The sequence below is a fragment of the Carlito syrichta genome, unplaced genomic scaffold, assembly GCF_000164805.1.
Source record: "Carlito syrichta isolate Samal-C Ts95f unplaced genomic scaffold, Tarsius_syrichta-2.0.1 Scaffold308685, whole genome shotgun sequence".
NCBI lineage: Eukaryota > Metazoa > Chordata > Mammalia > Primates > Tarsiidae > Carlito > Carlito syrichta.
Window position 1 is genome coordinate 413,491 of NW_007252781.1, and position 23,945 is coordinate 437,435.

The 23,945-nt window shown below is 35.7% G+C and overlaps 1 protein-coding gene across 1 annotated transcript in view; it reads left to right on the forward strand.

The window, feature by feature from the left end:
• DCHS2 (dachsous cadherin-related 2) overlaps nt 1-23,945 on the forward strand; it is a gene marked incomplete at its 5' end in the record, with an annotated part of 154,196 nt that overhangs the window by 90,092 nt on the left and 40,159 nt on the right. Inside the window, 3 exon segments of the mRNA XM_008065606.2 lie at nt 3,296-3,430; nt 3,632-3,841; nt 8,220-9,077. Of these exon segments, the coding sequence (XP_008063797.1) occupies nt 3,296-3,430; nt 3,632-3,841; nt 8,220-9,077 (1,203 nt within the window).

The following is a 23,945-nucleotide window of genomic DNA, read 5'->3' on the forward strand; positions in this document are numbered from 1 at the left end:
AGAGAAGAATATAATTCAAGGGGAAAAATTTTAGGAGAAAGGCTAGAGCTGACAGAAAAATTCTAAGAGAGTGTGTTTGGGGAATTATCTTCACTGTTGAGACAAAAAGCAGGGGTAGAATTGAATATAGATGCAGAAGTGGAAGGAGCCCTCTCCCAGTGCCCCTTTTCTCACTGGGTACTAGAAAGGGAAGTGACCTGTGAGAATGAGCCAGTAGGTGGTTGGGCAAGAGAGGGGAGACCAAGATGACATGGAAAGATTGCCAAATACAGTGGCTATTCAGGGGCTTCAAAGCCATGCAATTGTGAAATTTCCTCCAACTCTAGTCGTCTGTTGAATATTCAAAGGGAGCAGAGACATGAACAAGTTAATCCTGGGCTGAGGCTTTGCTGGGCATCTTTGGCAAAAAGTCATAGCAACTGAGGAACTATGGAAGGTGGCTAAAGTGATAGTTTGTGGGACTGGGATGGAGAGGGAAGTAAATGAATTGAAGACAGGAATCCCAGAGTGGGAGAAATTAAAAGATTATGAGACTGCCGGTCTTGAGGTCTAAGAGCAGATATAGGCATGTGTGCATTCACCAGGCATGAAGGCACACACAAACACACACTCGCGTGCACACACATACCCTTCAGGAAGTGTGTGTCATAAGGATATTCCTAAATATCTTCAGATACAGATAACCAATTTTCTTAGTGAGGTGATGGAATGAGACTGACTAATCTCTTTTTAATTTTAATTTTTTTAGTTCTTAAGTTTGATGACACTATGTTCTTTCTGGAGAATTATAAGGGTGTGATAAGTAAGAAACCAGACACTAATTAAATTCTGAATGAACCCCAGTAAAATACTTTAGATTTACTTCCTATCATCTAAGTCATAAAGGTTTCCAAGTTTGGATTATGAAAAAAGTATGTATGTATGCAAATAACAGTTATAAGTAAAGATCTTGTTTATCCTGAGTACTATACTAAGAGGATGAGGGTGAGTGGATTGTTATCTTAGGGAAAATGCTATATAGAATAATAGAAATAAATACTGTAAGTTTTTAAAGAGAGAAATATTGAATACAGCGGTGAAGCACATGAAAGGGTAATGGGAACAATGGGAGGAAGGGAAAGTGTAAAGATCTGAGTTTATATTTAAGCACTTGAAGACATTTTCTAGGTTTGGCAAATGTTGATAATTTAAAATGGATAATACAGAGGATGCCAAAAATGTATACACATTTTAAGAAAGGAAAAAGCTGTATTAAAATTGTAATAATATATGCCATAACAAAAGATGAATACAAGTCACGTTCGACTTCTGCCATTGCAGGAGGTGCCCTAAGTGGTTACCATCAGTGTCCAGACACTTCTGATGATGGCGAACTACTGCAGAACTTGTTGCTATGCGAGGCCTCCTGGATTTTCCCTTGTGCACGTCACACACAGTACCATGCATCTCAAACACATCACGAATGGGTACAGTTGTTAGGTGTTTTGGAGGTTCTGTTGCATACTCATGCTTCCACTGTCATTGTACGTCCACAACGTTGTCAAATTTCAAATACCACTTCAAATGGTCTTGTTCTCCTTGAATGACAAGTGTGCTTCTGCCATTTTCTTTGACCTGCTTGTCGTATGGGACGCTAGCATTCATTTGATTAATGCCATCTTTTGAGCAAACGTCATACTACACATTGTTACCATAAGTCAATTCACCTTCAAAAAGTAATACATAGATAACATTGCTTAAAATGTGTATACATTTTTTGTGGCACTCCCGGAATATCACATTTTATAATGTATAATACAAATATGTAATATTTGGTTTTATTTATAACATATAATAAAATCATATGGGAAGTGAGTGAGTTTATTTAAAAATTAATAGGTCCCTATAAGTTCTATGGGGGCCAAACCACATCTGTTTGACTCACCTCTCTGTCTTTGGCATATAGCACTGTGCTTAGAACCTGATGTTGCTCACTTTTCTTAAGGAAAAGGAGAGTCGATATATTATATTGCTCCCATTTTTTTAAATGTGGGCAGATATAGACAGGACTAACAAATCCTAGTCAACTGGAATTTTAGAAATTCTGTCTTGGCTATGAAATAGGTTATATGATCATTATGTGACCAAAATAATTATTATAAGTCTTTAATAATAATCAGTAATTTAATAATATGCCTAATGATAGAATGAAACATTTTGGTGATGTATGGTCCTGTCATATTAAATATATCGATCCTTTTTTATTAGACTTTTTTCTCAAGGTCATTAAAATGCTAGCAGATTATATCTCATATATTTCTATATTTCTCCTCTAGATGATATAGTAAGAAACATGCACATTCATTCTTAAGTAAAGCTAGAATTATAGTCCACTCCTTCCAGCTCTTAGTCCTATACCATATCCACTAGAACATAATGGTTTGAAAATTTACTTTTTAAGACTGGCAAGATGGAAATTTGTGATTTAGCTTTTCTCTTAAGGCCAAAAGAACAATATTTCATCTTCTATTAAAATATAACACTATAAATTCTGAGCATTATATCTCTACCTAAAATTCTTGTCAGTTAAGAAAAGAACATAGGGAAATGATTGAAAGGAATTGTGTAAAATGCAAATAAACTGCAATGGCATGGAATAAACTCATTAAAATTGATGGTATGAATGATCTTCATAAACAGTGAAGGAAATGACATGATACTTTTCTCAGGGGAGAAATAAAACCACAAAAATATGGGAAGAATTATTTTCAAAATGTGTAATAATGTGGCACCACATTTCTCACTCCAGATAGAAGGCAGAATACTAAGTGAAAAACAAAACAAAAATACACATATAAGCACCTCCATGTGCTTGCCTCTTGAGGTTGAGAATAAGCAGAGTACTATTACTGAGCACAGGCTTTTAAATAGAGGGTCAATCTACCAAAATTGTCATTTGCTCTGCAAGCTTACAATTATGTCATTAAATCACAACCAGGGGTGTTAGAAGGAGTAATTAGGAATATGCTGTAGAGTTGCACACTCATAAGAAATTTTTTATGGGAAGGAAAAAATCCAAAGCATTCACTGTGGGGAAGTCTCATAAGACTTTTGAAAATCAAGCATTTCAGCCCATGAGGCTTTTATTTGGCAGAAACAGCCAAAAGAGTTGTTCTTATACCTTAATTTGAAGGCTGCTTAAGAATCTTGCTTTTTTCATCTATGACCTAACATGTTTAAAGGAAAAGGAATAGGAAGGTGGATGAATGACTTTCAAAGGGATAATTGCTAAGTTTTTCTTTATATTTTCCTTAAGGAATCAATTCCAAGCTTCAGTTTGAAATCATGCCAGGTTCTTCATTTGGGTTATTTGAGATAAATTCTGACACTGGAGAGGTAGTAACAACTACCACGCTTGACAGAGAAGTTCAAGAAGTCTTCACTCTTCGAGGTAAAGGATCCTTTGACTATGCTAAAACAAAAGAAAAAAAAAGAAATCAGTGGTGAAAATTTGCATTTCCATAGGGTGTCTTTAAATAAAACATTATTGATCCAGTGCTGCCTAATTAGTCTGACTCTGTCTAATTAGAACAATATCTTTTAGGTATGAATTAAAGGCCACAATTCATGCTGTCTTTGTGTTCCATATCAGTGCTTGTGCGAGATGGGGGAGTTCCTTCATTGTCCAGCACCGCAACAATTCTCTGCACTGTTGAAGATGAAAATGATCATGCACCAAAGTTTATTGTTCCCACTCACGACATTGAGGTTCTGGAAAACCAAGAGCCAGAAGTTGTCTATACTGTTTTGGCCTATGATATGGATGCTGGCAACAACAGAGCTGTCAAATATCACATAATTGGTAAGCATATTTTAAGTAAAATTTCTCCCAGGATATCGACTGAGTTGATACACTTTATATTAATTATTCTGTATTTGATGTCTGTTGAATTACTTTACAAAATACACATCCAGTAAGAACTAATTGGTACCCTAGGCTTCCTCAACCTTCTTCTCAGTCCACTCAGAACCACTGCCCTACAAATTCTTTAAAAATCTGTCCTTACAAACCCTTTTGAGCTTTTTTAATAGCAACATTAGTGGGTGTACAGATGGAACAGATAGCTTTTTTTTAACTTTTACTTCTTTCCTATGATCAGTTTTTATTAAATTTTTTATTTTTCCTCTTTTTTATAGACACATTCTTCCTGGGTTACTTCATCCAGTTCCTGTCTTCAACTACCATTGATACTCCAATGTCTCCCATCTCTATTTGCGTTCTAGATCTAGGTCCCATTAAAGGATTTTTTAAAAAGTAAAATAACACCTCTCATACAAAATTAACACCTGCCAATAATTTTTATTTAACTTACTAATTAATGAGTGAGCAAAAAGATGTTAAAATTAGTTTAAAGAAAGTTCCAAGAAACACACACACATACATACATACACACGCAGACACTCACCCTCCCCCCACCCCCCACAGGAAGCAAGGGATTTTGAAATGCAGAAGAGGTCTATCTGCAGGACAATGATCAGTGGTACTTCACCAGCCATTAAATGGCATTTCTGTGGACAAGAATTGAATCGTTTGCATTATTATTAGTTTTCAGCAATTTGCAGAGTGGTCAAATAGCTGAAAGGCAGTAAAAGTGAAAGACCACTCTGTTGGCAAAACTAGATTGGCAACCCCCCTCTTTTTGACACTAGGATACCAATTTATCTTTTTTATCCTATTTCAAATGGTTTCCCAATTTTCTGATGTCCCAGGGGCCTAATCTTCATATCCATCAGCAACTTATTATCAAAGTTTCAAAAACTGACACATTAACACCACCCTCTTCTCACCCTCCCTCATCACAGTCTGGTTCCTTTTCCTGGAGTCTCTGCAGGTTATCTTCAGCCTCTTTTGCTCAATTTACCCTTGAAAGAATCTTGAAATACCATGTACCCACCTCCTGGGGGCGTGCACATACATTTTTAAGTTGGCAACTGAGATTATTTTCTATAAGGTTAGAGAATAACAAAGGCTTGTTTTCCAGCTATTCTAAATATTGACACGTTAAAACAAAATATATACCACCTTTCAAAAAAGTATCCAATAGGAAAAAAAGTACCTTTAAAAAATATGTGGCATATGTGCTATAGGAAAGACATCTTCGCCTTGCCTGGCCTTCCTGTTCCTGGCCATGCATGGCTCTGCATGTCTCTCACCATTCCAAAGATCCCACCTATTCTCCGAAGCCCAGGACACCCTCTCAGCCAAATCAGAAACTGGTAACTCAAACCCCTTGAATGGCTATGAAAATCAGATATCTTTCCAGGAGCAGTGTGAGGGAGATAGGGCATCCCTTGGATTGGCAAAGCCACCTGCCAAACTACCAGGCTTAAGAAATGGGCTGAAGGAGATGTTAAAGGTGACAAAGTAAATGTGAAGAGGAGCCACAGAGGAGATGGACAGGGTGCTCTGCTCAACTGGCCCTTCCAAAAGCAGAGCCTGGACCTGAAAAGACCCAATCTCAAAGAGGGAGAGAGGCTGCCCGAAGGGAGAAAGGGGTCAGGAGGTGCTGGCAAGGATGGAACAATCCTGCAGAAAACCAAAATGCCTACAGGGTGCAGTCACAGAATGGGAGGCGCTGGGAGTGCAAAGTGAAGAGTACATTTCTACAGCTCTAATATAGCGCTGTGCTTCTAGTGACTCTACTGTTTGAAATACTATTTTTTTAAAAAAGTTCTTCCAGCCTAGGCAACCTAGTGAGACTTTGCCTCTATAAAAAACAAACAAACAAACAAGAAAACACACCAAAAAAAAAAAAAAAACCCCACAAAAAATAGCTGGGTTCGGTGGCATATTTCTGTAGTCCCAGATACTCCAGGGCTGAGGCAGGAGAATGACCTGAGCACAGGAGGTTGAGGCTGCAGTGAGGTATGATCATGCCACTGCACTCCAGCCTGGGTGACAGAGTGACACCCTGACTCAAAAAAATAAAACAAATTCATAAAATTGTAGACATTTGTTTAAATTTTTTCTGTTATATATGTAGAACAAGATTGTTCAGTTATAATTTTTGCATTTTTTTACTTCTTCAATTAATATTTCCTTCTTACATCCTATGTTGAACAGGAGGGGTTAGAGTGGGCATCCTTGTCTTGTTCCTGTCCTTAGGGGAATGTTTCCAACTTCTTTCCATTGAGCAAAATGTTGGTTGTGGGTTTATCATAGATGGCTCTTACTGTTTTGAGGAATGTTCCTTCTATGCATAAGTGCTCAAGGGTTTTTATTATGAAGAGATGCTGGATTTTGTTGAATACTTTTCTGCGTCTAATGATACAATCACTGGGTTCTAGGTTTTACATCTGTTGATGTGCTGCATTATGTTTATCATCTGCGATTGTGGAACTAGCATTCCAGGAATGAAACCCACCTGGTCATGGTGGATGATCCTTGAGATTTGTTGTTGGATCTGATCTTCTAGAGTCTTTTTTAGAATTTTTGCATCTGTGCTGGATTTTAAAAATGTGGTACATATGTACCATGGAATATTACGCAGCCATAAAGAAAAACAAAAGTATGGGCTACACAGCAACTTGAATGGATTTAGAGTTTATAATACTCAGTGATTTATCACAGAAACAAAGAATTGGGTACCACATGTTTTCTCATAAGCGGACTCTGAATGTTTGCCAAGAAAGAGCTTGGCAGTACCCAGAAACTGTCAGGGAGGAGAAGCACATAACATTAATAATAGTACCTGATCTCAAACCAGGCAAAGTGGGGACCAAAGGAGGCCCAGACTTTACCTGTACAATGACCACTTGTATACCTAATCCTGAATTGTACCCTATATCTTTGAACAAAGAAAAAAAAAGAATTTTTGCATTTATGTTAATCAAGGAGATTGGCCAGTAATTCTTTATTTGTTTGTTTGCCAGGTTTGGGTATCAGTATGATGTTGGCTTCATAAAATAAGTTGGGGATCAGGGAGTCGGTTTTGATGTTACTTTTCTACTATTTCCTGGCCATCCTAACCTCAGGCCATGCACTCTTCCTCATGCTTCCCAGTACTCTGTATATATGATTTTCACACCGTATTGTCATGTTTGAGTACTGACCAGACTTTCCTCCTAGATTGTAAACTGTTGGAGTCGGATCATTTCTTGTTCCCCTCATATTTCCAACATTGTACACATACTTGGCACATAGTAGGTATGCATCAAATGTTTGCTGAATTAATCATCTTATCAACCATAAATACCACAGACATGTAGGTGTGTCTAACTATCCATACTTTAGGTACGGATTAACTATGTCTTGCAAACACAAATGTAGGACTTCTCCCTATGCTAACATCACCTGTTGCTGTTGATTTCTCTGAATATCATTCCATTTTGTCCCCATATACTTCTGGCACTCAGACTCTAGTAAGTTTCCATACTACTGGACCTGGTACTTTCACCCTGCCCCACATCCAAGAATATGACCAACAATTCTTTGACCCACATCTCTTCTCACTAATTTTCAGAGTTACTTTAACATGTCTTTGAAAGCTTTTTTCTCTGTGTTCAATTTCAATTTTTATTCTACTTGATACCATGGAAGAGCAGATTCTTTTTTTTTAAAGGAGTAGATGAACAAAACATCATCCTTGCTTATGTTAGAAGAAGCTTATGTTTTAGAAGAAATAGGCAATTATGTGTTCAACTAACTCTAATGTAAGTGTTATCACTCATGCACAAAGTGCCATGGGCATGTAGAAAAGAGGAAGCTTCCTGTGGTCGTATCACTGGCATAAAATCTGTAGTAGTAGCATTTGGGAAAATCACTGCAACTAATCTGTTCATTTATGATTGATATTTAAAAATGGAAATTACATTCTATCTCTTATCCCTGATTCCTGTTCTTTTATTTCAAATAAAACATACAAGAGGAAAAAAAATGAATACAAAGCTGTAGATGCACACAAAAAATCATAGTGTTGCAAATCAGTGAATTTAAGTGTTGATTATTGGCTGATTGAAAATATACATTGAGTCATATTATTCTGTTTACTCCCTCAATAAAATAGAAGTTTCATGAGGGCAGAGCCTTTTCACTATTGTATCCTCAACACTTGCAAAGGTGGTAGGATATAATAATGAAGAAATAAAATTTTTTTTCAATGAATGAATACATAGATGGTGCTAGTGAAGGGGTGACACTTTTTCAATTCAAGTGAATTTTGAATTGTTTTCTTTAATAGATGGAAATACTGACGAGTTCTTTGCAATCAATGAAACATCAGGAGAACTCTCAACCACTCGTGCTTTGGACCGGGAGCAAGTCAACAATTTCACCCTTGTCATCGTGTGCTCTGACCTGGGGGATCCGCGTAGGAGCTCTGTAATACAGCTGCCAGTTAGAGTTTTGGATGACAATGACCACAGTCCTTCCTTCCCCACACTTTATTACCAGTCCTCTGTGAGAGAAGATGCTGAAGTGGGAACCATGGTTCTTGTGCTCTCCGCTGTGGACAGAGATGAAGGCCTGAATGGGCAAACTGAGTATTTTCTGACAGATGAAGTTTCTGGTGCATTCACCATTGATCCTGTGGCAGGAACACTGAGAACCAGCCACACCCTCGATCGAGAAGCCCAGTCGCAGCACACATTTAGTGCTGTGGCCAGAGACTGTAGCATGCAGGGCTCAAGAAGCACCACAGTAATTATAAAAGTATATGTCACTGATGTTAATGACAATGATCCAGTTTGGGAACAGAACCCCTTTGAGGTTTTTCTGTCTTCTCAGTCACCTATAAATCAGACAGTTGCCATTCTGAGAGCCAGTGACCCAGACGTGGGGCCCAATGGAACTGTTGCTTTTAGTTTTGTAGAGACTCAGTCAGTATTTTCTGTTGAAAAATATTCAGGAGAAATTCACCTTCAGCAAAATCTATCTTCAGAAAATTTTCCTATCTGGCTGCAGATACAAGTTACAGACCAGGGCATTCCAGCCAGGGCAACCACTGGTCTCTTGGTCATTCACAGGGAAGGAGAAGATGTGAAGATTGCCTTCAGCCACCATGTGTATAAAGGACTTGTGAATGAAAATTGTGAGGCAGGTGGGTGTTCAAGTTTTTTGTATATTGTATCTGTTTTGAGAAACCGTATAAGACTATGAATTATACTATGAGTGCCATTGCAGATTCAGTTATAAACTTTTGAGTCCAACCATGTCTTGGTGCCAGACATTCATAGCATGGTTAGGAGAGGTCTGACCTGAGATGAAATGTCTGGGCAGAAGACAGGGAGGACCAAGTTACTTCTGACCTCTAAAGGTGGGCCCTTCCATTAAAGATTCAGTCAGAAAAGCTAACAAACAAATGGATGTTAGTCATATTATGTTTTCTTGACCCATGATCAGAGTTGTCATTCTTAGTTCCCTTTATATTTGGAATTACTTAATTAAATTTGACTTTTATATTTTTAATAGAACTTAACACTCTATAACTGTATTTACTAAATCTTACACATAAGGAAGGCTAGAAATACTTCTGGAAGTAATACTAGCATATGGTGTCCATAAATATTCAGGTAGGTATACATTTCAAGATGTCGAAGCAATGGGTTGGGATCGCTCATTGAAGAGCAAATATGACATGTGTGAAGGACACAAGTCTAAGTTGAGAGGTAACCCAAAAGCTGAAGATATAATGGAGGAGAAAGGCAGAAGGAAAGAATGACAATTAAGGAGGCCGTTGAAGCCGTAGGTGCAACAAGCTCCACCAGTGTGCAGTATGCCCATATACAAATATGCACTTGCAGCTTCTGAATCTAAAATTAAACACAAATCTGTGTTTGAGTCAGTGGGATTTCCTGGGTCCCTGTGAAAAACAATGACAAGCCAGGTTCGATGGCTCAGGCTGTAATCCCACGCCTTTGGGAGGCTGAGGTGAGTGGATTGCCTGAGCCTGCGGGTTCAAGACCCGCCTGGGCAGTGAGACCTCATCTCTACAATAAATCAAAAAATCAGCCAGGCATGGTAGCACATGCCTGTAATTCCAGCTACTTGGAAGGCTGAGGTGGAAGGATCGCCGGAGCCCAGCAGGTCAAGGCTGCGGTGGCTGGGAGTGGCCACTGCACTCGTCTGGGCGACAGAGTAGTGAGACTCCAACTCAAAAAAAAAAAAAAGAAAAAAGAAAAACAATGACAATATGCATAAAATATTGATTGATATTTCAAGTTAGCAGAAGCTTTACCTGAAACAAGAATTCATTATAGAATTCATTATAGACTGCCAGATCATATCTTAGACACCGGAAGGTGATTTTTCCTTTTTGGTTTTCTTTTCTTTTTTTTTTTTTATTTTTGATTCCAGGATTCTAGTGTTTTAAAAGATTATAAATCCATTGATCAGTGTAAGAATGGCCTTGATATAAATTATTTAAGAGCATTTTATAGCAGCCACCATGATTCCTCCATTCCAAATGTGTTTGCAATTTTAACCTTTATTTTCAAATGACAAATAGTTGCCTAATGGAAGCTTACCTTTTCTGTGGGTCACTAAAAAAATCTGATCTACCAGTAGATGCCACTTGTCATCCTGAGTGAATTATTTTTGGTATTATCATAAATTCTCATCACTCAACTTATTTGCATGTTCTTTTAAGAAAATTCAAAGTTAAAGATTAAAGAAATGACTCCAATGTATTTATATTTGTTTAACACTTTTTGTTGGAAAGTCCACAGTTTCAAGTTTTGATTAACATTTATATTCATCTGTTAGCAACATTAAATCCAACACCTTGATTGTTGAAAACAATATATAGTTTCCATTTTTAAAAGCATTCTTTGGGTAGATAAAATCTCTTTAAGAGTCAGTCATGGAATGTTCATTCATTCATAGAAAGAGTCACTCTCAAAGGGTGCTAGTTGCCTATAAGACACAGGCTGGCCCCACAGTAGTGTGACAGAAAAAGGTGAGGTCCACGTGACTGTCCATTCTTTACTCTTAATACCACCCTCCTGCCCACCCCCTTCCCCTGCATTTTCAAGTCAGATTGGAGCGGGATTTAATTGTTCTTTTTAAAAGTTAAGGATAAACCACTGGCTTGCCCACGATGTTTATATCCATAAAACAATTTAAATGAACCATCTAGAAACGAGCTCTTATTTCTTCTGTCCCATTTCCAGTGCCTTGGTTATCCTGATGAGGATGAATCGACAACCATAGTCCCAAAGTTGTGGACAATTCACAACTTTGTGCATTTCTTTGAATTGATGTAGAGGGAAAATTAAAATTATAAATCATGTGATACTCTGCTTAAAAATACTTGAAAAACTTGAAATAAAATAAAACACGATGACACTATAGCTAGTAAACAATATTTAATACTGTATAATAAATAAATTGGATCTTGATATTTTGAAGGAAAAGCCCTTCTTCTGGCTCTTTGGCAGTTGATCCAGTAAATTCTGGCTCTACTCTTAGTAAGCCTGGATACATGTACATTAAAACATAGAAATCATGACACAAGTTAGTGGAGTGGAGTGGGTTGGCCTCTGTCATGGTTCTGCCACTCATGGTGGGCAAATTCTCTTTGATGATGGCTTCCTCATTGCTTTTGTTGTTATTTTTATTATCCTCCTGTCCCAAATCCATAATCAAATTCTATAAAGTTTGCTGGGTATAAATTCTCACCAGAGCAGCCAGTTGTTACGTAACAATCATATAACAGTGAGCTATTTGCAGGTTTTAAAGCCCTACTATATATTCTATTTTGTCTCCAAACCAGATAAGAATTATACTTCCCAAGGTGATGGATTTTCCTGTAAACACGGAATTAGTGGCTGGCTCTATACCATCCACAATTTTGGAACAAGGCCTAACATATAAAATTTTTATGAAAATAAAAGTGGGAAGCAGGTATATTTGTCATTCCTAGTTTGTTATTTAAGGCCAGACTCATATTTTTGTGTAAATTCATTGAAATGAAAATCATTTCACTAGCCATTTACAATGGTGTGGAATTTCATCACTCTACCTGACTCTAAGATAGCTCTGGAAGAGACAGATAAACACCTTAGTCAAGGTCAAGTTTTCTCAGAAGTAAGTATATCCCTCACAAAGCAGTTTTTATCTTTATGAATTCATACCAGATTCACATCTGGCCCTCAGCCATAGGGGTACAAAGACCCCATCTTATTAACCCACCAAGGAGTTCCTTTCCCCAGGGGTGAGACTTATTAGTCAATATGAAAAAGACTATGATATACACTAGAATTACAGTATTTTTATTTATTTAGTGGGCTGTGATGTTATGTGAATTACAATGGTCATGTCAGAATGACCAGTTCTCTCTCTAGGAAAAAAGACACAAGAAGCCAAATTGTAATCAGAAAGTTGCTTACTAATGATAAACAATTAAGAGCAGAATGTCTTTCAAGTGTTGAAACTCATCAGTCTACATTACTCTTTCCTCAGGCAGAACTTACACGCACTGCCAAGTTGGATTTTGTGATGCCTTCATTGACTGTCGGGGATTCTTTGATTTACACATTTCTTGTTTGGTGTCTCAGAACCTTAATCAAGGCTTCTGCTCTGGATGCCATTTATGGTTTCTTTATGGTGACTTTGCATAACTCTGTTCTGAACCATTATGCTTTGTTTATAAATGTAACAGGCTTAATATTTTTGAATATATTAACACTCTTTTATTCTGTTGCCTGTCTATGGATATGACTTTCTGCCTATTCTACAAGAGGCATCAACTTATGGTCGATAGCATTAGGATTGTTACAGCCAGAATGCAAAGAGAGAATATTCTGCCTTTGACAAACAAATTATGGGATGAGGTTCATGATAAATATTAGATCAGTTACTAAAAAAAATGTCTTTCACATCTAAGTTGTGTTGTGCAAAACTATAAGTCTGCTTCGTAAATTTTTTACTCTTGAATGCTCCTATGAATGTTCACTTGTTCTGTCCTTCCCGAACATATTTCCTATTGAATGTTGACTATATACTTGATATTGTATTCTCAATAATCAATTTTTAAGTTAATTTTCATTTATTTATTTATTTTTATTTTAATAGCTTTAGGGGTACAAATGGTTTTTGATTGCATGAATGCATTGTGTAAAGGTCAAGAAGTCTAGGCTTTATGCGTACTCATCATCCACACTAGAGCATATTGTACCCAATAAGTGATTGTTCATCCCTTCCCCTCACTCACAGTCTCCCTTGTAAGTATCCAATGTCCAATATATCATTCTATATAACTTTCAGACTCTTATCTTAGCTCCCACTTATAAGTGAGAACCTACAATATTTGCCTTTCATTCCTGTGTTACTTCACTTAGGGTAATGGTCTCCAGTTCCAGCTAAGTTACTTTAAAAGACATTATTTTGTTCTTTTTTTATAGATCAATAGTATTTCATTATATATGCATAATTTTCAATATCTGCTGATCAGTTAATGGGCATTTGGGTTGATTCCACTTCTTTGCAATTATGCTGCTATAAATATGTGCATGCAGGGGTCTTTTTGCATAACTATCTCTCTTCCTTTAGGCAGATACCAAGTAGTGGGAATGCTGGATTAAATGGTAGGTCTACTACAAGTTTTTTGAGAAATTTCTATAAAGGTTGTACAAAATTACATTCCCACCAGTGGTATATAAGTGCTCCCTTTTCATGGCAACCTCACCAACATCTTTTTTTTTTTTTTTTTTTTTTAAATAATGGCTGTTCTGGTGTAAGGTTGTATCCCATTGTGGTTTTAATTTGCATTTCTATGATGATGACTGATGTTGACAATTTTTTCATGGTGTTTTTTTTTTTTCCCCCCAATGTGCCTTCTTTTGAGAGATGTCTGTTCATGTCATTTGCTCAGTTTTTAATTTTTTTTTTTTTTTTCTGGCTGATTTGTTTGAGTCCTTTGTGGATTCTGGATATTAGTTCTTTGTCAGATGTGTAGCTTGTGAATATCTTCTCTAATTGTATAGGTTGCCTATTTACTCTGTTGATTATTACTTTTGCTGCACAAAAACTTTTCAATTTGATTAAGTCCCACTTATTTATTTATGTTTTTGTTTTATTTCCTTTTGGGGTCTTAGTCATAAATTCTTTACCTAGACCAATGTTCAAAAGAGTTTTCCCCAGATTTTTCTTTTAATATTTTTATGGTTTAAGGTCTAACATTTAAGTCTTTAATCCATCTTGAGTTAATTTTGGTATATGGTAAGAAGCAAGGATCCGGTTTCATTTTTCTGTTTGTGGCTATCCAATTTTCCCAGCACAATTTATTGAATACGGAGTCCTTTCCTCAGCATATATTTTTGTCTGCTTTGTCAAAGATCAGTTGGTTGTAGGTTTATTTCTGAATTCTCTGTTCCTTTGGTTCATGTGTCTTCCCTTATACCAGTACCATGCTGTTTTGGTTACGATAGCCATGTAATATATTTAAAGTCAGGTAATATGACACCTCCATCTTTGTTCTTTATGTTTAGGATTGCCTTGACTGTTTGGGCTCTTTCTTTGGTTTCACATGAATTTTAGGAATTTTTTTCAACTTTGTGAAAAATGACTTTGGTAGTTTAATAGGGATGGCATTGAATCTGTAGATTATTTTGGGTTATATGGTTATTTTGACAATGTTGGTTGTTCTAATCCATGAGTATGGTATGTTTTTCCATTTGTTTATGTCCTCTACAATTTCTTTTATCAGTGTTTTATAATTCTTCTTGTAGAGATCTTTCACCTCCTTGGTTAAATGTATTTCTAGGTATTTTATTTTGGGGCAATATTGTAAATAGGATTGAGTTCTTGATTTGATTCTCAGTTTGGGTTGTTATAGATGTGTAGAAGGGCTACTGATTTGTGTGCAATGATTTTGAAACCCAAGAGTCTACCAAGTTCATTTATCAAGTTCAGGAGTCTTTTGGAGGAATCCTTAGGATTTTCTAGATATAAGATCATATCACTGGCAAACAAAGATAGTTTGATTTCTTCTTTTCTAAATTGGATGCCTTATATTTTTTTCTATTGCCTGTTTGTTCTATCTAGGACTTCCAGATGTGTTGAACAGAAGTGGTAAAAGTGGGCATCCTTGCCTTGTTCCAATTCAGAGGAAGAATGCTTTCAACTCTCCTCCATTCAGCATGGTGTTGTCTGTGGGTTTGTCATATGTGGCTTTTATTATTTTAAGGCATATCCCTTTTTTGCCCATTTTACTGGGGCTTTTTATCAAGAAGGAATGCTGGATTTTATCAAATGCTTTTCCTGCATCTATTGAAATGATCATAAGATTTTTGTTTTAAATTCTGTTTATGTTACTGATCACACTTATTGATCCATACACACTTGTCTATGTCAAATCATCTTTGCATTCCTGGGGTAAAGCCAACTTGATCTTGATGAATTATTATTATTTTTTTATGTGCTGCTGAATTCAGTTTGCTAGTCTTTGGTGAGGATTTTTGCATCTATATTCACCAGAGATATTGATCTGTAGTTTTCCTTTTTTGTTGTGTTTTTTTTCTGGCTTTGGTATCAGAGTGATACTGGCTTTGTAGAATGAGTTAGAGAGAATTCCTCCTTCTCAATCTTATGCAATGACCTTAGTAGGACTGGTACCAGATATTCTTTGAAAGTCTGGTAGAATTGGCTGTAAATCCATCAGGTCCTGTACTTTTGTTGTTATTGTTGAGAGATCTTGGGTTACTGATTCAATCTCACTGCTCATTATTGGTCTGTTCAGGGTTTCTATTTCTCCTGATTCAACATTTTGGGGGTGGGGGTTGGGGATGGGGATTGTATGTTTCCAGAAATTTGTCCATTTCCTCTAGATTGTTTAGCTTGTTTGCCTAGAGGTGTTCATAATAATCTCAGATGGTCATTTATATTTCTGTGGTATCAATTGTATGACTGCATTTTTATTTCTGATTGAGCTAATATGAACCTTCTCTCTTTTTTAATTAGTATGTAGCTAGTGGTCTGTCATTTGTATTTATCTTTTCAAAGACTTTTGATTTCATTGATCCTTTTATTGTATTTCCGGTTCCAATTGCATTTAGTTCTGCTCTGATTTTTGTTATTTCTTTTATTCTGCTAACTTTGGGTTCAGTTTCCTGTTTTTCTAGTTCCTTGAGGTATGACATTAAGTTGTGATCTTTCAGCCTTTTTCATGTAGGTTTTAGGTGCTATACATTTTCCTCTAAGCACAACATTGATTATATCCCAAAGATTTTGATAACTTGTGTTATTGTTGTTATTCATTTCAAAATTTCCATCTTAGGTTTTATTGTTGATATACAGATCATTCTGGGGCAGATCATTTAATTTCCATTTATTTGGTTTTGAAAGTTCCTCTTGGGATTGATTTCTAGTTTTATTCCACTGTGGTCTGAGAAGGTGTTTGATGTGGTTTTAATTTTTTTTTTAATGTATTGAGACTTGTTTTGTGCCCATTATATGGTCTATCTTGGAAAATGTTTTATGTACTGATGGGAAAAATATTTATTTTGTGGTTTTGGGGTTGAATGTTCTGTAGATATGTTAGATCCATTTATTCTGGAGTCCAGCTTAAGTCCAGTGTTTCTTTGTTGACTTTCTGCCTTGGTGATCTGTCTGTTGCTGTCAGTAGAGTATTGAAGTCCCCCACTATTATTGTATTGCTCTCTAACTCTTAGGTCTGATATAATTTTTTTTATAAGACTGGGAGCTCTGGTGTTTAGTGCATATATATTTAAAATTATTATATTTTCTTGTTGGACTGATTGCTTTATCATTGTATAATGACCTTCTTTGTCTTCTTTTGCTGTTAACTTAAAACCTGTTTTATCTGATGTAAGAACAGCTATTCTTGCTAATTTTTTATTTTCATTTTCATGGAATATTTTTTTCCACCACTTTGCCCTGTGTTTATGAGAATCTTTGTGAGATAAGTGGGTCTCTTGAAGGCAGCAGATATTTGGATTTTGTTCTTTTTTTATCCATTCTGCCAATCTATATCTTTTAAATTAGGCATCCAGACTGTTTACATGTAAAATTAGTAATGATATGTGAGGTATTATTCCTTTCATCATGTTTATTATTACGTGGTTGCTTTATCTCTATTGTGTTGGCATTTTATAAGCCCTGTGAGTTTTATAATTTCCAGTGTGTCTCTACTGGTACAATTCAACCTCTTGTTTCAATAGTTAGAACTCCTTTGAGTATAAGGTTATCCTTAGTCAATGTACAGGAAAAAATTCTAAGAGCAGTGAGACAAAAGTATCAATTAACTTATAAAGGTAAACCTATCAGACTAACAGCAGATTTCTCAGCAGAAAATCTACAAGCCAGTAAGGACTGGGGTCTTATCTAATTTACTTAGGCAGAATAACTATCAGCCAAGGATGTTGTATTCTACAAAACTAAGTTTCATAAACGATGGAGAAATAGTCATCACTAGAACGACTCTGCAAGAAATGCTCAATATTTAATTTTTAAAGGACCTTGAACGTCTATTTCATTTATTCTTTTATAAAGTAGTTTTGATTGTCAAATAAGCACTCTGTAATGCTATTTCACAATCATTATTACCAACAGTTATAAGTCTAAGACATGGAGATGAAAGTGCAGCAAGAAATAGCTGTTAGAAATGTCCCACTGTGGAAATAAAGCCAGATCATTGTATCATGGCCACCACTTCTAAGATAACAAAAGATATATATATAAGAATAAAACCTGGGGTGAAGGAGAAGGGCAAGGAAGACAGTTGTGCCAGGCAATAAAAATGGCATGCATAAAAGCTTGTGGACTCCAGAGAATGAGAGACCAGACATCTCATTTGGAATAGTTGGAGAGCAGTATGCACAGAGGATCATGTGCTTTCCAGCAATGATGGTTTTTAAATTATCAGAAGCAACTTTGATATTGTAAAAAGCTCACTTTGGAGACTTGTGAAGAATAGCCTGCAGGAGAGAGACAAGTTAGGAGAGCACTGTGGTGATCCACATGACAGATGGCTTGAGTAAAGCCACGGCAGTGGCGTTTTCAAGACAGCCTCAGTGGGATCTAGGGATTATTTAGACTTAGGATTCTCAGCCCTGACTGCACATGGAGATTCCAGGGGAGCTTTAAAAAAATTACTAACACCTGGACATCATCAACCTCCTCCAACCAGCTAAATGACAGTCTTTGAAGGTAGACCAGACATTATTAATTGGCAGAAGCCCCCGTGTGATTCCAATGTGCAGCCAAGTATGAGAGTAGAAAGAGAACTGAAAAGAAAATCCAAAGTAATATCAATATTTCATAGGAGTTGGAGAAATTACGCATTTATAAAGGAGATTGATATGGCTGGGGCAGTAGTAACAATTCCTGGGAGGATAGTGTCAGAGAAGCAGGAAAATGGCACATTCGAGAAGCAAGGGGCAATCACCCATATTTAAATGTGAAACAGGGGTTAGGAAAGTGAGAGACTGAAAAACGGTTACTGGTTCACTTACAGACCTGTCCTCCCAAGCATAAGTGAGTGAGGTGGTGGACTGCCATCCACGGGGAATGGAGCTAGAGTGCTCAGAAGCGCTTGACTCAGTTGAGTTGGGAAGAGCATTATTTGAGGTAGCCTGAGGATGAGTACTGGCGTCAGGAGGTATGAACCTGGTTGAGAGGAAGGCATGTCTGAAATAGAAAGTTCATGAAATACAGAGCATAAGATAATAAGGGAAAGACACCATTAGCAAAATAAGGTAATTGGAGAGTTCAGAGAGGAAGTTAGAGGAATAAGTTTGCTTTGTTGAAATTGCTCAGGATTTGGGCCAGGAGTAGATACCAGAAGCCGAGACTTTGTAACATGAATTCTGGAGTGAGCTGTGACTTCTTACTGAACTTGTTGACAACCAAACAGAATTTAGCAACTTAGGGAAATGGGAATTTTATAAAGAACGAATTCAGAGAAGTACGGTGAAAAAGGGAAATCAGTTCCTGAAATTGACAGGGAAAACAATCTGTTTATTAAAAGGTTTGGCTATGAATGAAAAGCAATAACTTGAAGGGTCTTGAGGAATCAGAGGATTATTTTGTTCTATTTCTAAAAGTGAGACGAGGTTTGAACATTTGTGACTTATGACACTTGAAAGTTTATAGGGAATTTTCTTTAATGTTTAAGTTAAAAATAAAATAAAACATTTAGTAGAAATCAGGATTTCTTTTCTGTTATTTTTGTTTCAATTGGCATCTATTATTTGAAACTTTTTTTGAGATTATTTTAAGGATAATAATGCTGTCTTCCTGAAGAGCTGCAGTGACAGTTGAAATGTTCAGCCACTCTTTATAATCAAACAGTTCATCATTTTTGATGATGGAAAGGTGGGAGAAAAAAACAAGACTTCTTTTTCTATTGTGGATAAACACAGCAAAACTTATCAACTTAATAATTTCTAAGTATACAGCAGTGTTAGTTATATGCACACTGTTGTGCAACAGACCTCTAGTTCTAGTTTTTCATCTTGCAAAACTGAAACTGTGCTCATTGAACAGTATCCCTTTGCCTGCTCCCACAATGACTAGCAACTGCAGTTCTACCTTCTGTTTCTAAAAGCCTGACTACTTTAGATACTTCATATAAATAGAATCCTATAGTATTTGTATTCTTGTGACTGACTTATTTCACATAATGTCTTTAAACTTTATCCATTTTGTAGCATATGACTGGGTTTCCTTCTTTTTTTAAGGTTGAATAATATTTCATTTTATGTATATACCACAGTTTGTTTATCCATTTATCCAAGGGTCATTTAAATTGCTTCCACCTCTTGGTTATTGTAAATAATACTGCAATGAACTTGAGTTCCTGTTTTCAATTCGTATAGATACATACCCAGAAGTAGAATTGCTGGATAATATAGTAATTCTGCTTATAAGTTTTTGAGGATCCTCCATACTATGTTCCCTAGGGACTGCACCATTTTGCATTCCTACCAACAAAACACAATTTCTCCATATCCTTGCCAACACTTGTTATTTTCTGGTTTTGTTTTGTATTGTTTTTAATATAGTAGCCATCTTAATGGGTATGAGGTGCTATTTCATTGTGGTTTTGATTTTCATCTCCCTAATGATTAATGATATTGAGCATCTTTTCAAATGCTTGTGAGTCATTTGTATATTTTCTTTGGAAAAATGTTCATTCAAATCATTTGTCCATTTTTAATCAGGTTATTTGGGGTTTTTTTTCTTCTTTAGTTGCAAGAATTATTTATATATTCTGAATATTGACCCCTCATGAGATATATGGTTTGCAAATATTTTCTCCCATTCTGTAGATTCCCTTTTTGCTTTGTTGATTGTTTTCTGTGCTGTGAGAATGTTTGTAGGTTTGATGTACTACCATTTGTCTTTGTTGTTGTTGTTGTTGCCTGTGCTTTTGGCGTTGTAGCCAATAAACCATTGTTAAATTATATTACACAAAGCTTTTCTCCTATATTGCAGTAATTTTAAAGTTTCATCTCTTATATGTAAGTCTTTAATTCATTCTGGGTTGATTTTTGTAGATGGTGTAAGAGAAGGACCTAACTCCATTGTTTTACATCTAGAATTCTAGATTTCCCAGCACCATGTGTTGAAGAGACTACTGATACCCCATTGTGTAGTCTTGGCACCCTTGTTGAAGATCACTTGATCATATATATGAGGGTTGGTTTCCATGCTTTTTTATTTGGTTACACTAATCTGTCTTTATGCTGGGATCAGTATGAGGCCTCCAGATTTGTTTTTCATTCTCAAGGTTACTTTGGCTATTTACTGTCCTTTAGGATTCCATATGAATTTTAGAATTGTTTATACTATTTCTACAAAAAAAAGTCACTGAAATTTGGGTAGGGATTGAATTGAATCTGTAGATTGCTTTGGGTAGTATGGACATTTTAGCAATATTGTTTTCTATTTCATGACCTTGGAGTGTCTTTCAATTTATTTGTGTCTTCTTTATTTCCTTTCAACAATGTTTTTTAATTTTTAATGTACAAATCTTTTTCTTTCTTGGTTAAGTTTATTTTCAAGTATTTTGTTATTTTTGATTCTGTTGTAAATGAAATTGTCTTCCTAATTTTCTTTTTAGATTGTTTATTATTACTGCATAGAAATACAACTGATTTTTGCATGTTGATTCCCTGAAACTTTGCTGAATTAGTTAGTTAGTTTTTTGTGGAATCTTTAGGAATCTTACATAACATAAAAGATTATGTTATCTGCAAACAGAGATAGTTTTACTTTTTCTTCTGATGTGGATGCCTGCTTTTGCCTGATTTCTTTGGCTAGGACTTGCATTATTATGCTGAACAGAAGTGGTAGATATACTTGCCTTGTTCCTGATCTTAATACAAATGCTTCCAGTTTTTTCACTGTTTAGTATTATGGTAGCTGTGGCATTTTCAGATATGGCCTCTTTATTTTGACATAATTATCTTCTATTCCTAATTTGTTTTGTGTTTTTATCACGAAAGCATATTAAATTTGTCATATGCTTTTTCTGTATCTACTGATATAATCATGTAATCTTTGTTCTTTGTTATGTTAATGTGGTATATCACATTAAATTATTTTTGTATGTCGAACCATTCTTGCATTCCAGGGTTAAATCCCACTTGGCCATGATATACGTACAATCCATACAATACAATTTAATGTGCTGTTGAATTCTGTTTGTTAGTATTTTGTTGATAATTTTTGCATCCATATTCATCAGGTATCTTGGTCTGAAGAAAACTTTCATTTCTTTTAGTATCTTTTTCTGACTTTGGTATCAAAGTAATATTAACCTCTTAATATGAGATTGGGAATATCCCTTCCTTTTCAATTACTTGAAAGAGTTTGAGAAGAGTTGGTATTAATTATTCCTTAAATGTCTGTTAGAATCCTCTAATGATGCCATCTCATCCTGGAGTTTTCTTTTTGGGGAAATTTTGATTACTGATTCAATCTCCTTACTAGTTACAGATTTGTTGAGTTTTTCTATTTCTTCATGATTCAATCTTGATAGATTATATGTTTCTGTAATCCCGTGCCTTGGGAGGCTGAGGTGAGTGAATTGCCTGAGCCCGTGGGTTCGAGACCCACCTGGGCAATTTGGCGAGACCTCATCTCTACAATAAATTAAAAAATTAGCCGGGCGTGGTAGCGCGCGCCTGTAGTTCCAGCTACTTGGAAGACTGAGGTGGAAGGATCGCCGGAGCCCAGCAGGTAGAGGCTGCGGTGGCCGGGAGCGGCCACTGCACTCCAGTCTGGGTGACAGAGTGAGACTCCAACTCAAAAAAAAAAAGAAATTTATCTGTTTAATCTAGGTTATTTAATTGTTGGTGTATAATTGTTCATCGTAGTCTTTTATAATCCTTTTTAATTTCTATTTATTTTATTTCTTTTGATTTCTACAATCATATAGCATTTAGTAATAGTTATATAATATACATATATATTTTACATTTTAATTTAAATTTTTTATTTTAATTTTTATTTCTTATAAAGATATGGGGTACAATTCAGGGCTAGATATACAGATGTTCATTATGCAGGTACCCTTGTTGATGAGGTGTTCTCCCCCCCTCCCGGCAGTTTGCCACTACTGCCAATCCCTTTCTTATAGTATTATGATAGTTGTTAAACTACAGTTGTGGGTGGTGTTAGTTTTTTAACTATATTTTTGTGAAAAAGAAAAAGCAAGAACATTAATGTATTATACCTTTTAAATACAGTATAAGGCTGAAAGATAAACTTGCAAAAGCCTAAAAATGCAGAAAAGGTAAATTATTCTGAATGTTTTACTTACTTCATGGAAACTGGAGGCATAGTACTGGTTTTCATAGCTTACTATTTCTACCTTCATGTGAAATGAACAGTAATTGTAAGTTTTATTTATATGCCCAGAGATAGACTCTCAAAAATCTGCACAACAAGCAGAGACCTACAAGGACTCAAGGTTATTTTCTCCTTTTTCAAGTCTCAAATTTAGACTTTGTTAGAGGAAAAACATATATAAACATTTATATCTCTTTGTTAACTTTAACATCTAGTTTGAAGTATTTTTATTGAATGAAATTATTTTGTGCCACAATTCCATATGATATGAAAATTTGATTTATAGCAAAAATAGAGTTGTTTCCTTTATGAGAGAGGCTGTATGTCATTCTTCTTTACAGTTCTATACTCACATTTATTCTTTTACATGCAAGCAATCTCCATGTTTTCTTTTGTAATTGGGCATATAATAAGCATCCTAACCCATGAGAAAAAAGACCGTCAGCAAGATTGTACTCTTGCTGGCACAGTTGTTTCTTTTCTTGCTGCCATTGTTAAGGCTATATGACAAGCTAGATGAATTAACATTTTCTGTGTTTAAAAAATGCATTGTATTAGGAAGCACATAACTGTCATTGAGCACTGAGGATAAAACTACTGGAAGGGCATATTCCCACCAAAAACATAAGATAATTTTAAATTAACAGCATGTCTCCTGAAACAGTGAAATAGGCATCATATTATAATGTGATTTGAAAGAGTTCTTAACATGTGTAGTAACTTGAGTCCACCATGATTGATTAAAATCCACTACTTTGTCACTAAATAACTTCATAACTTGCTTGAAAGGACCAATTATTTGGAAATCCTGATAAATGATTTTTAAACTTTGTAACATTTATTAAACATAATGTTTCTAAAGAGAGTAATATATTCAGTTTAGGTTTTCTTGTTCTTTTTCCATAACAAATTCTATTCTATGTCTTTTTTTGTTTTTTACTGAATTTACGCTGTAGTTCTATCTTTGCAGACGGTATTGCATACTTGTTTCCTTTAGCATTAACAGTAATCATTGCATTTTTGAACGGTAAGCATTGAAAGTCTTCTAGGGAAAAATGCTGTTTGTTCCGGACTCTTTTCTTTTTTCTGTTCTTTTCAGTGAAATTCTTTTAAGTGTCAAGAAAAAAAATATATCAATTTGGCTTGGTTT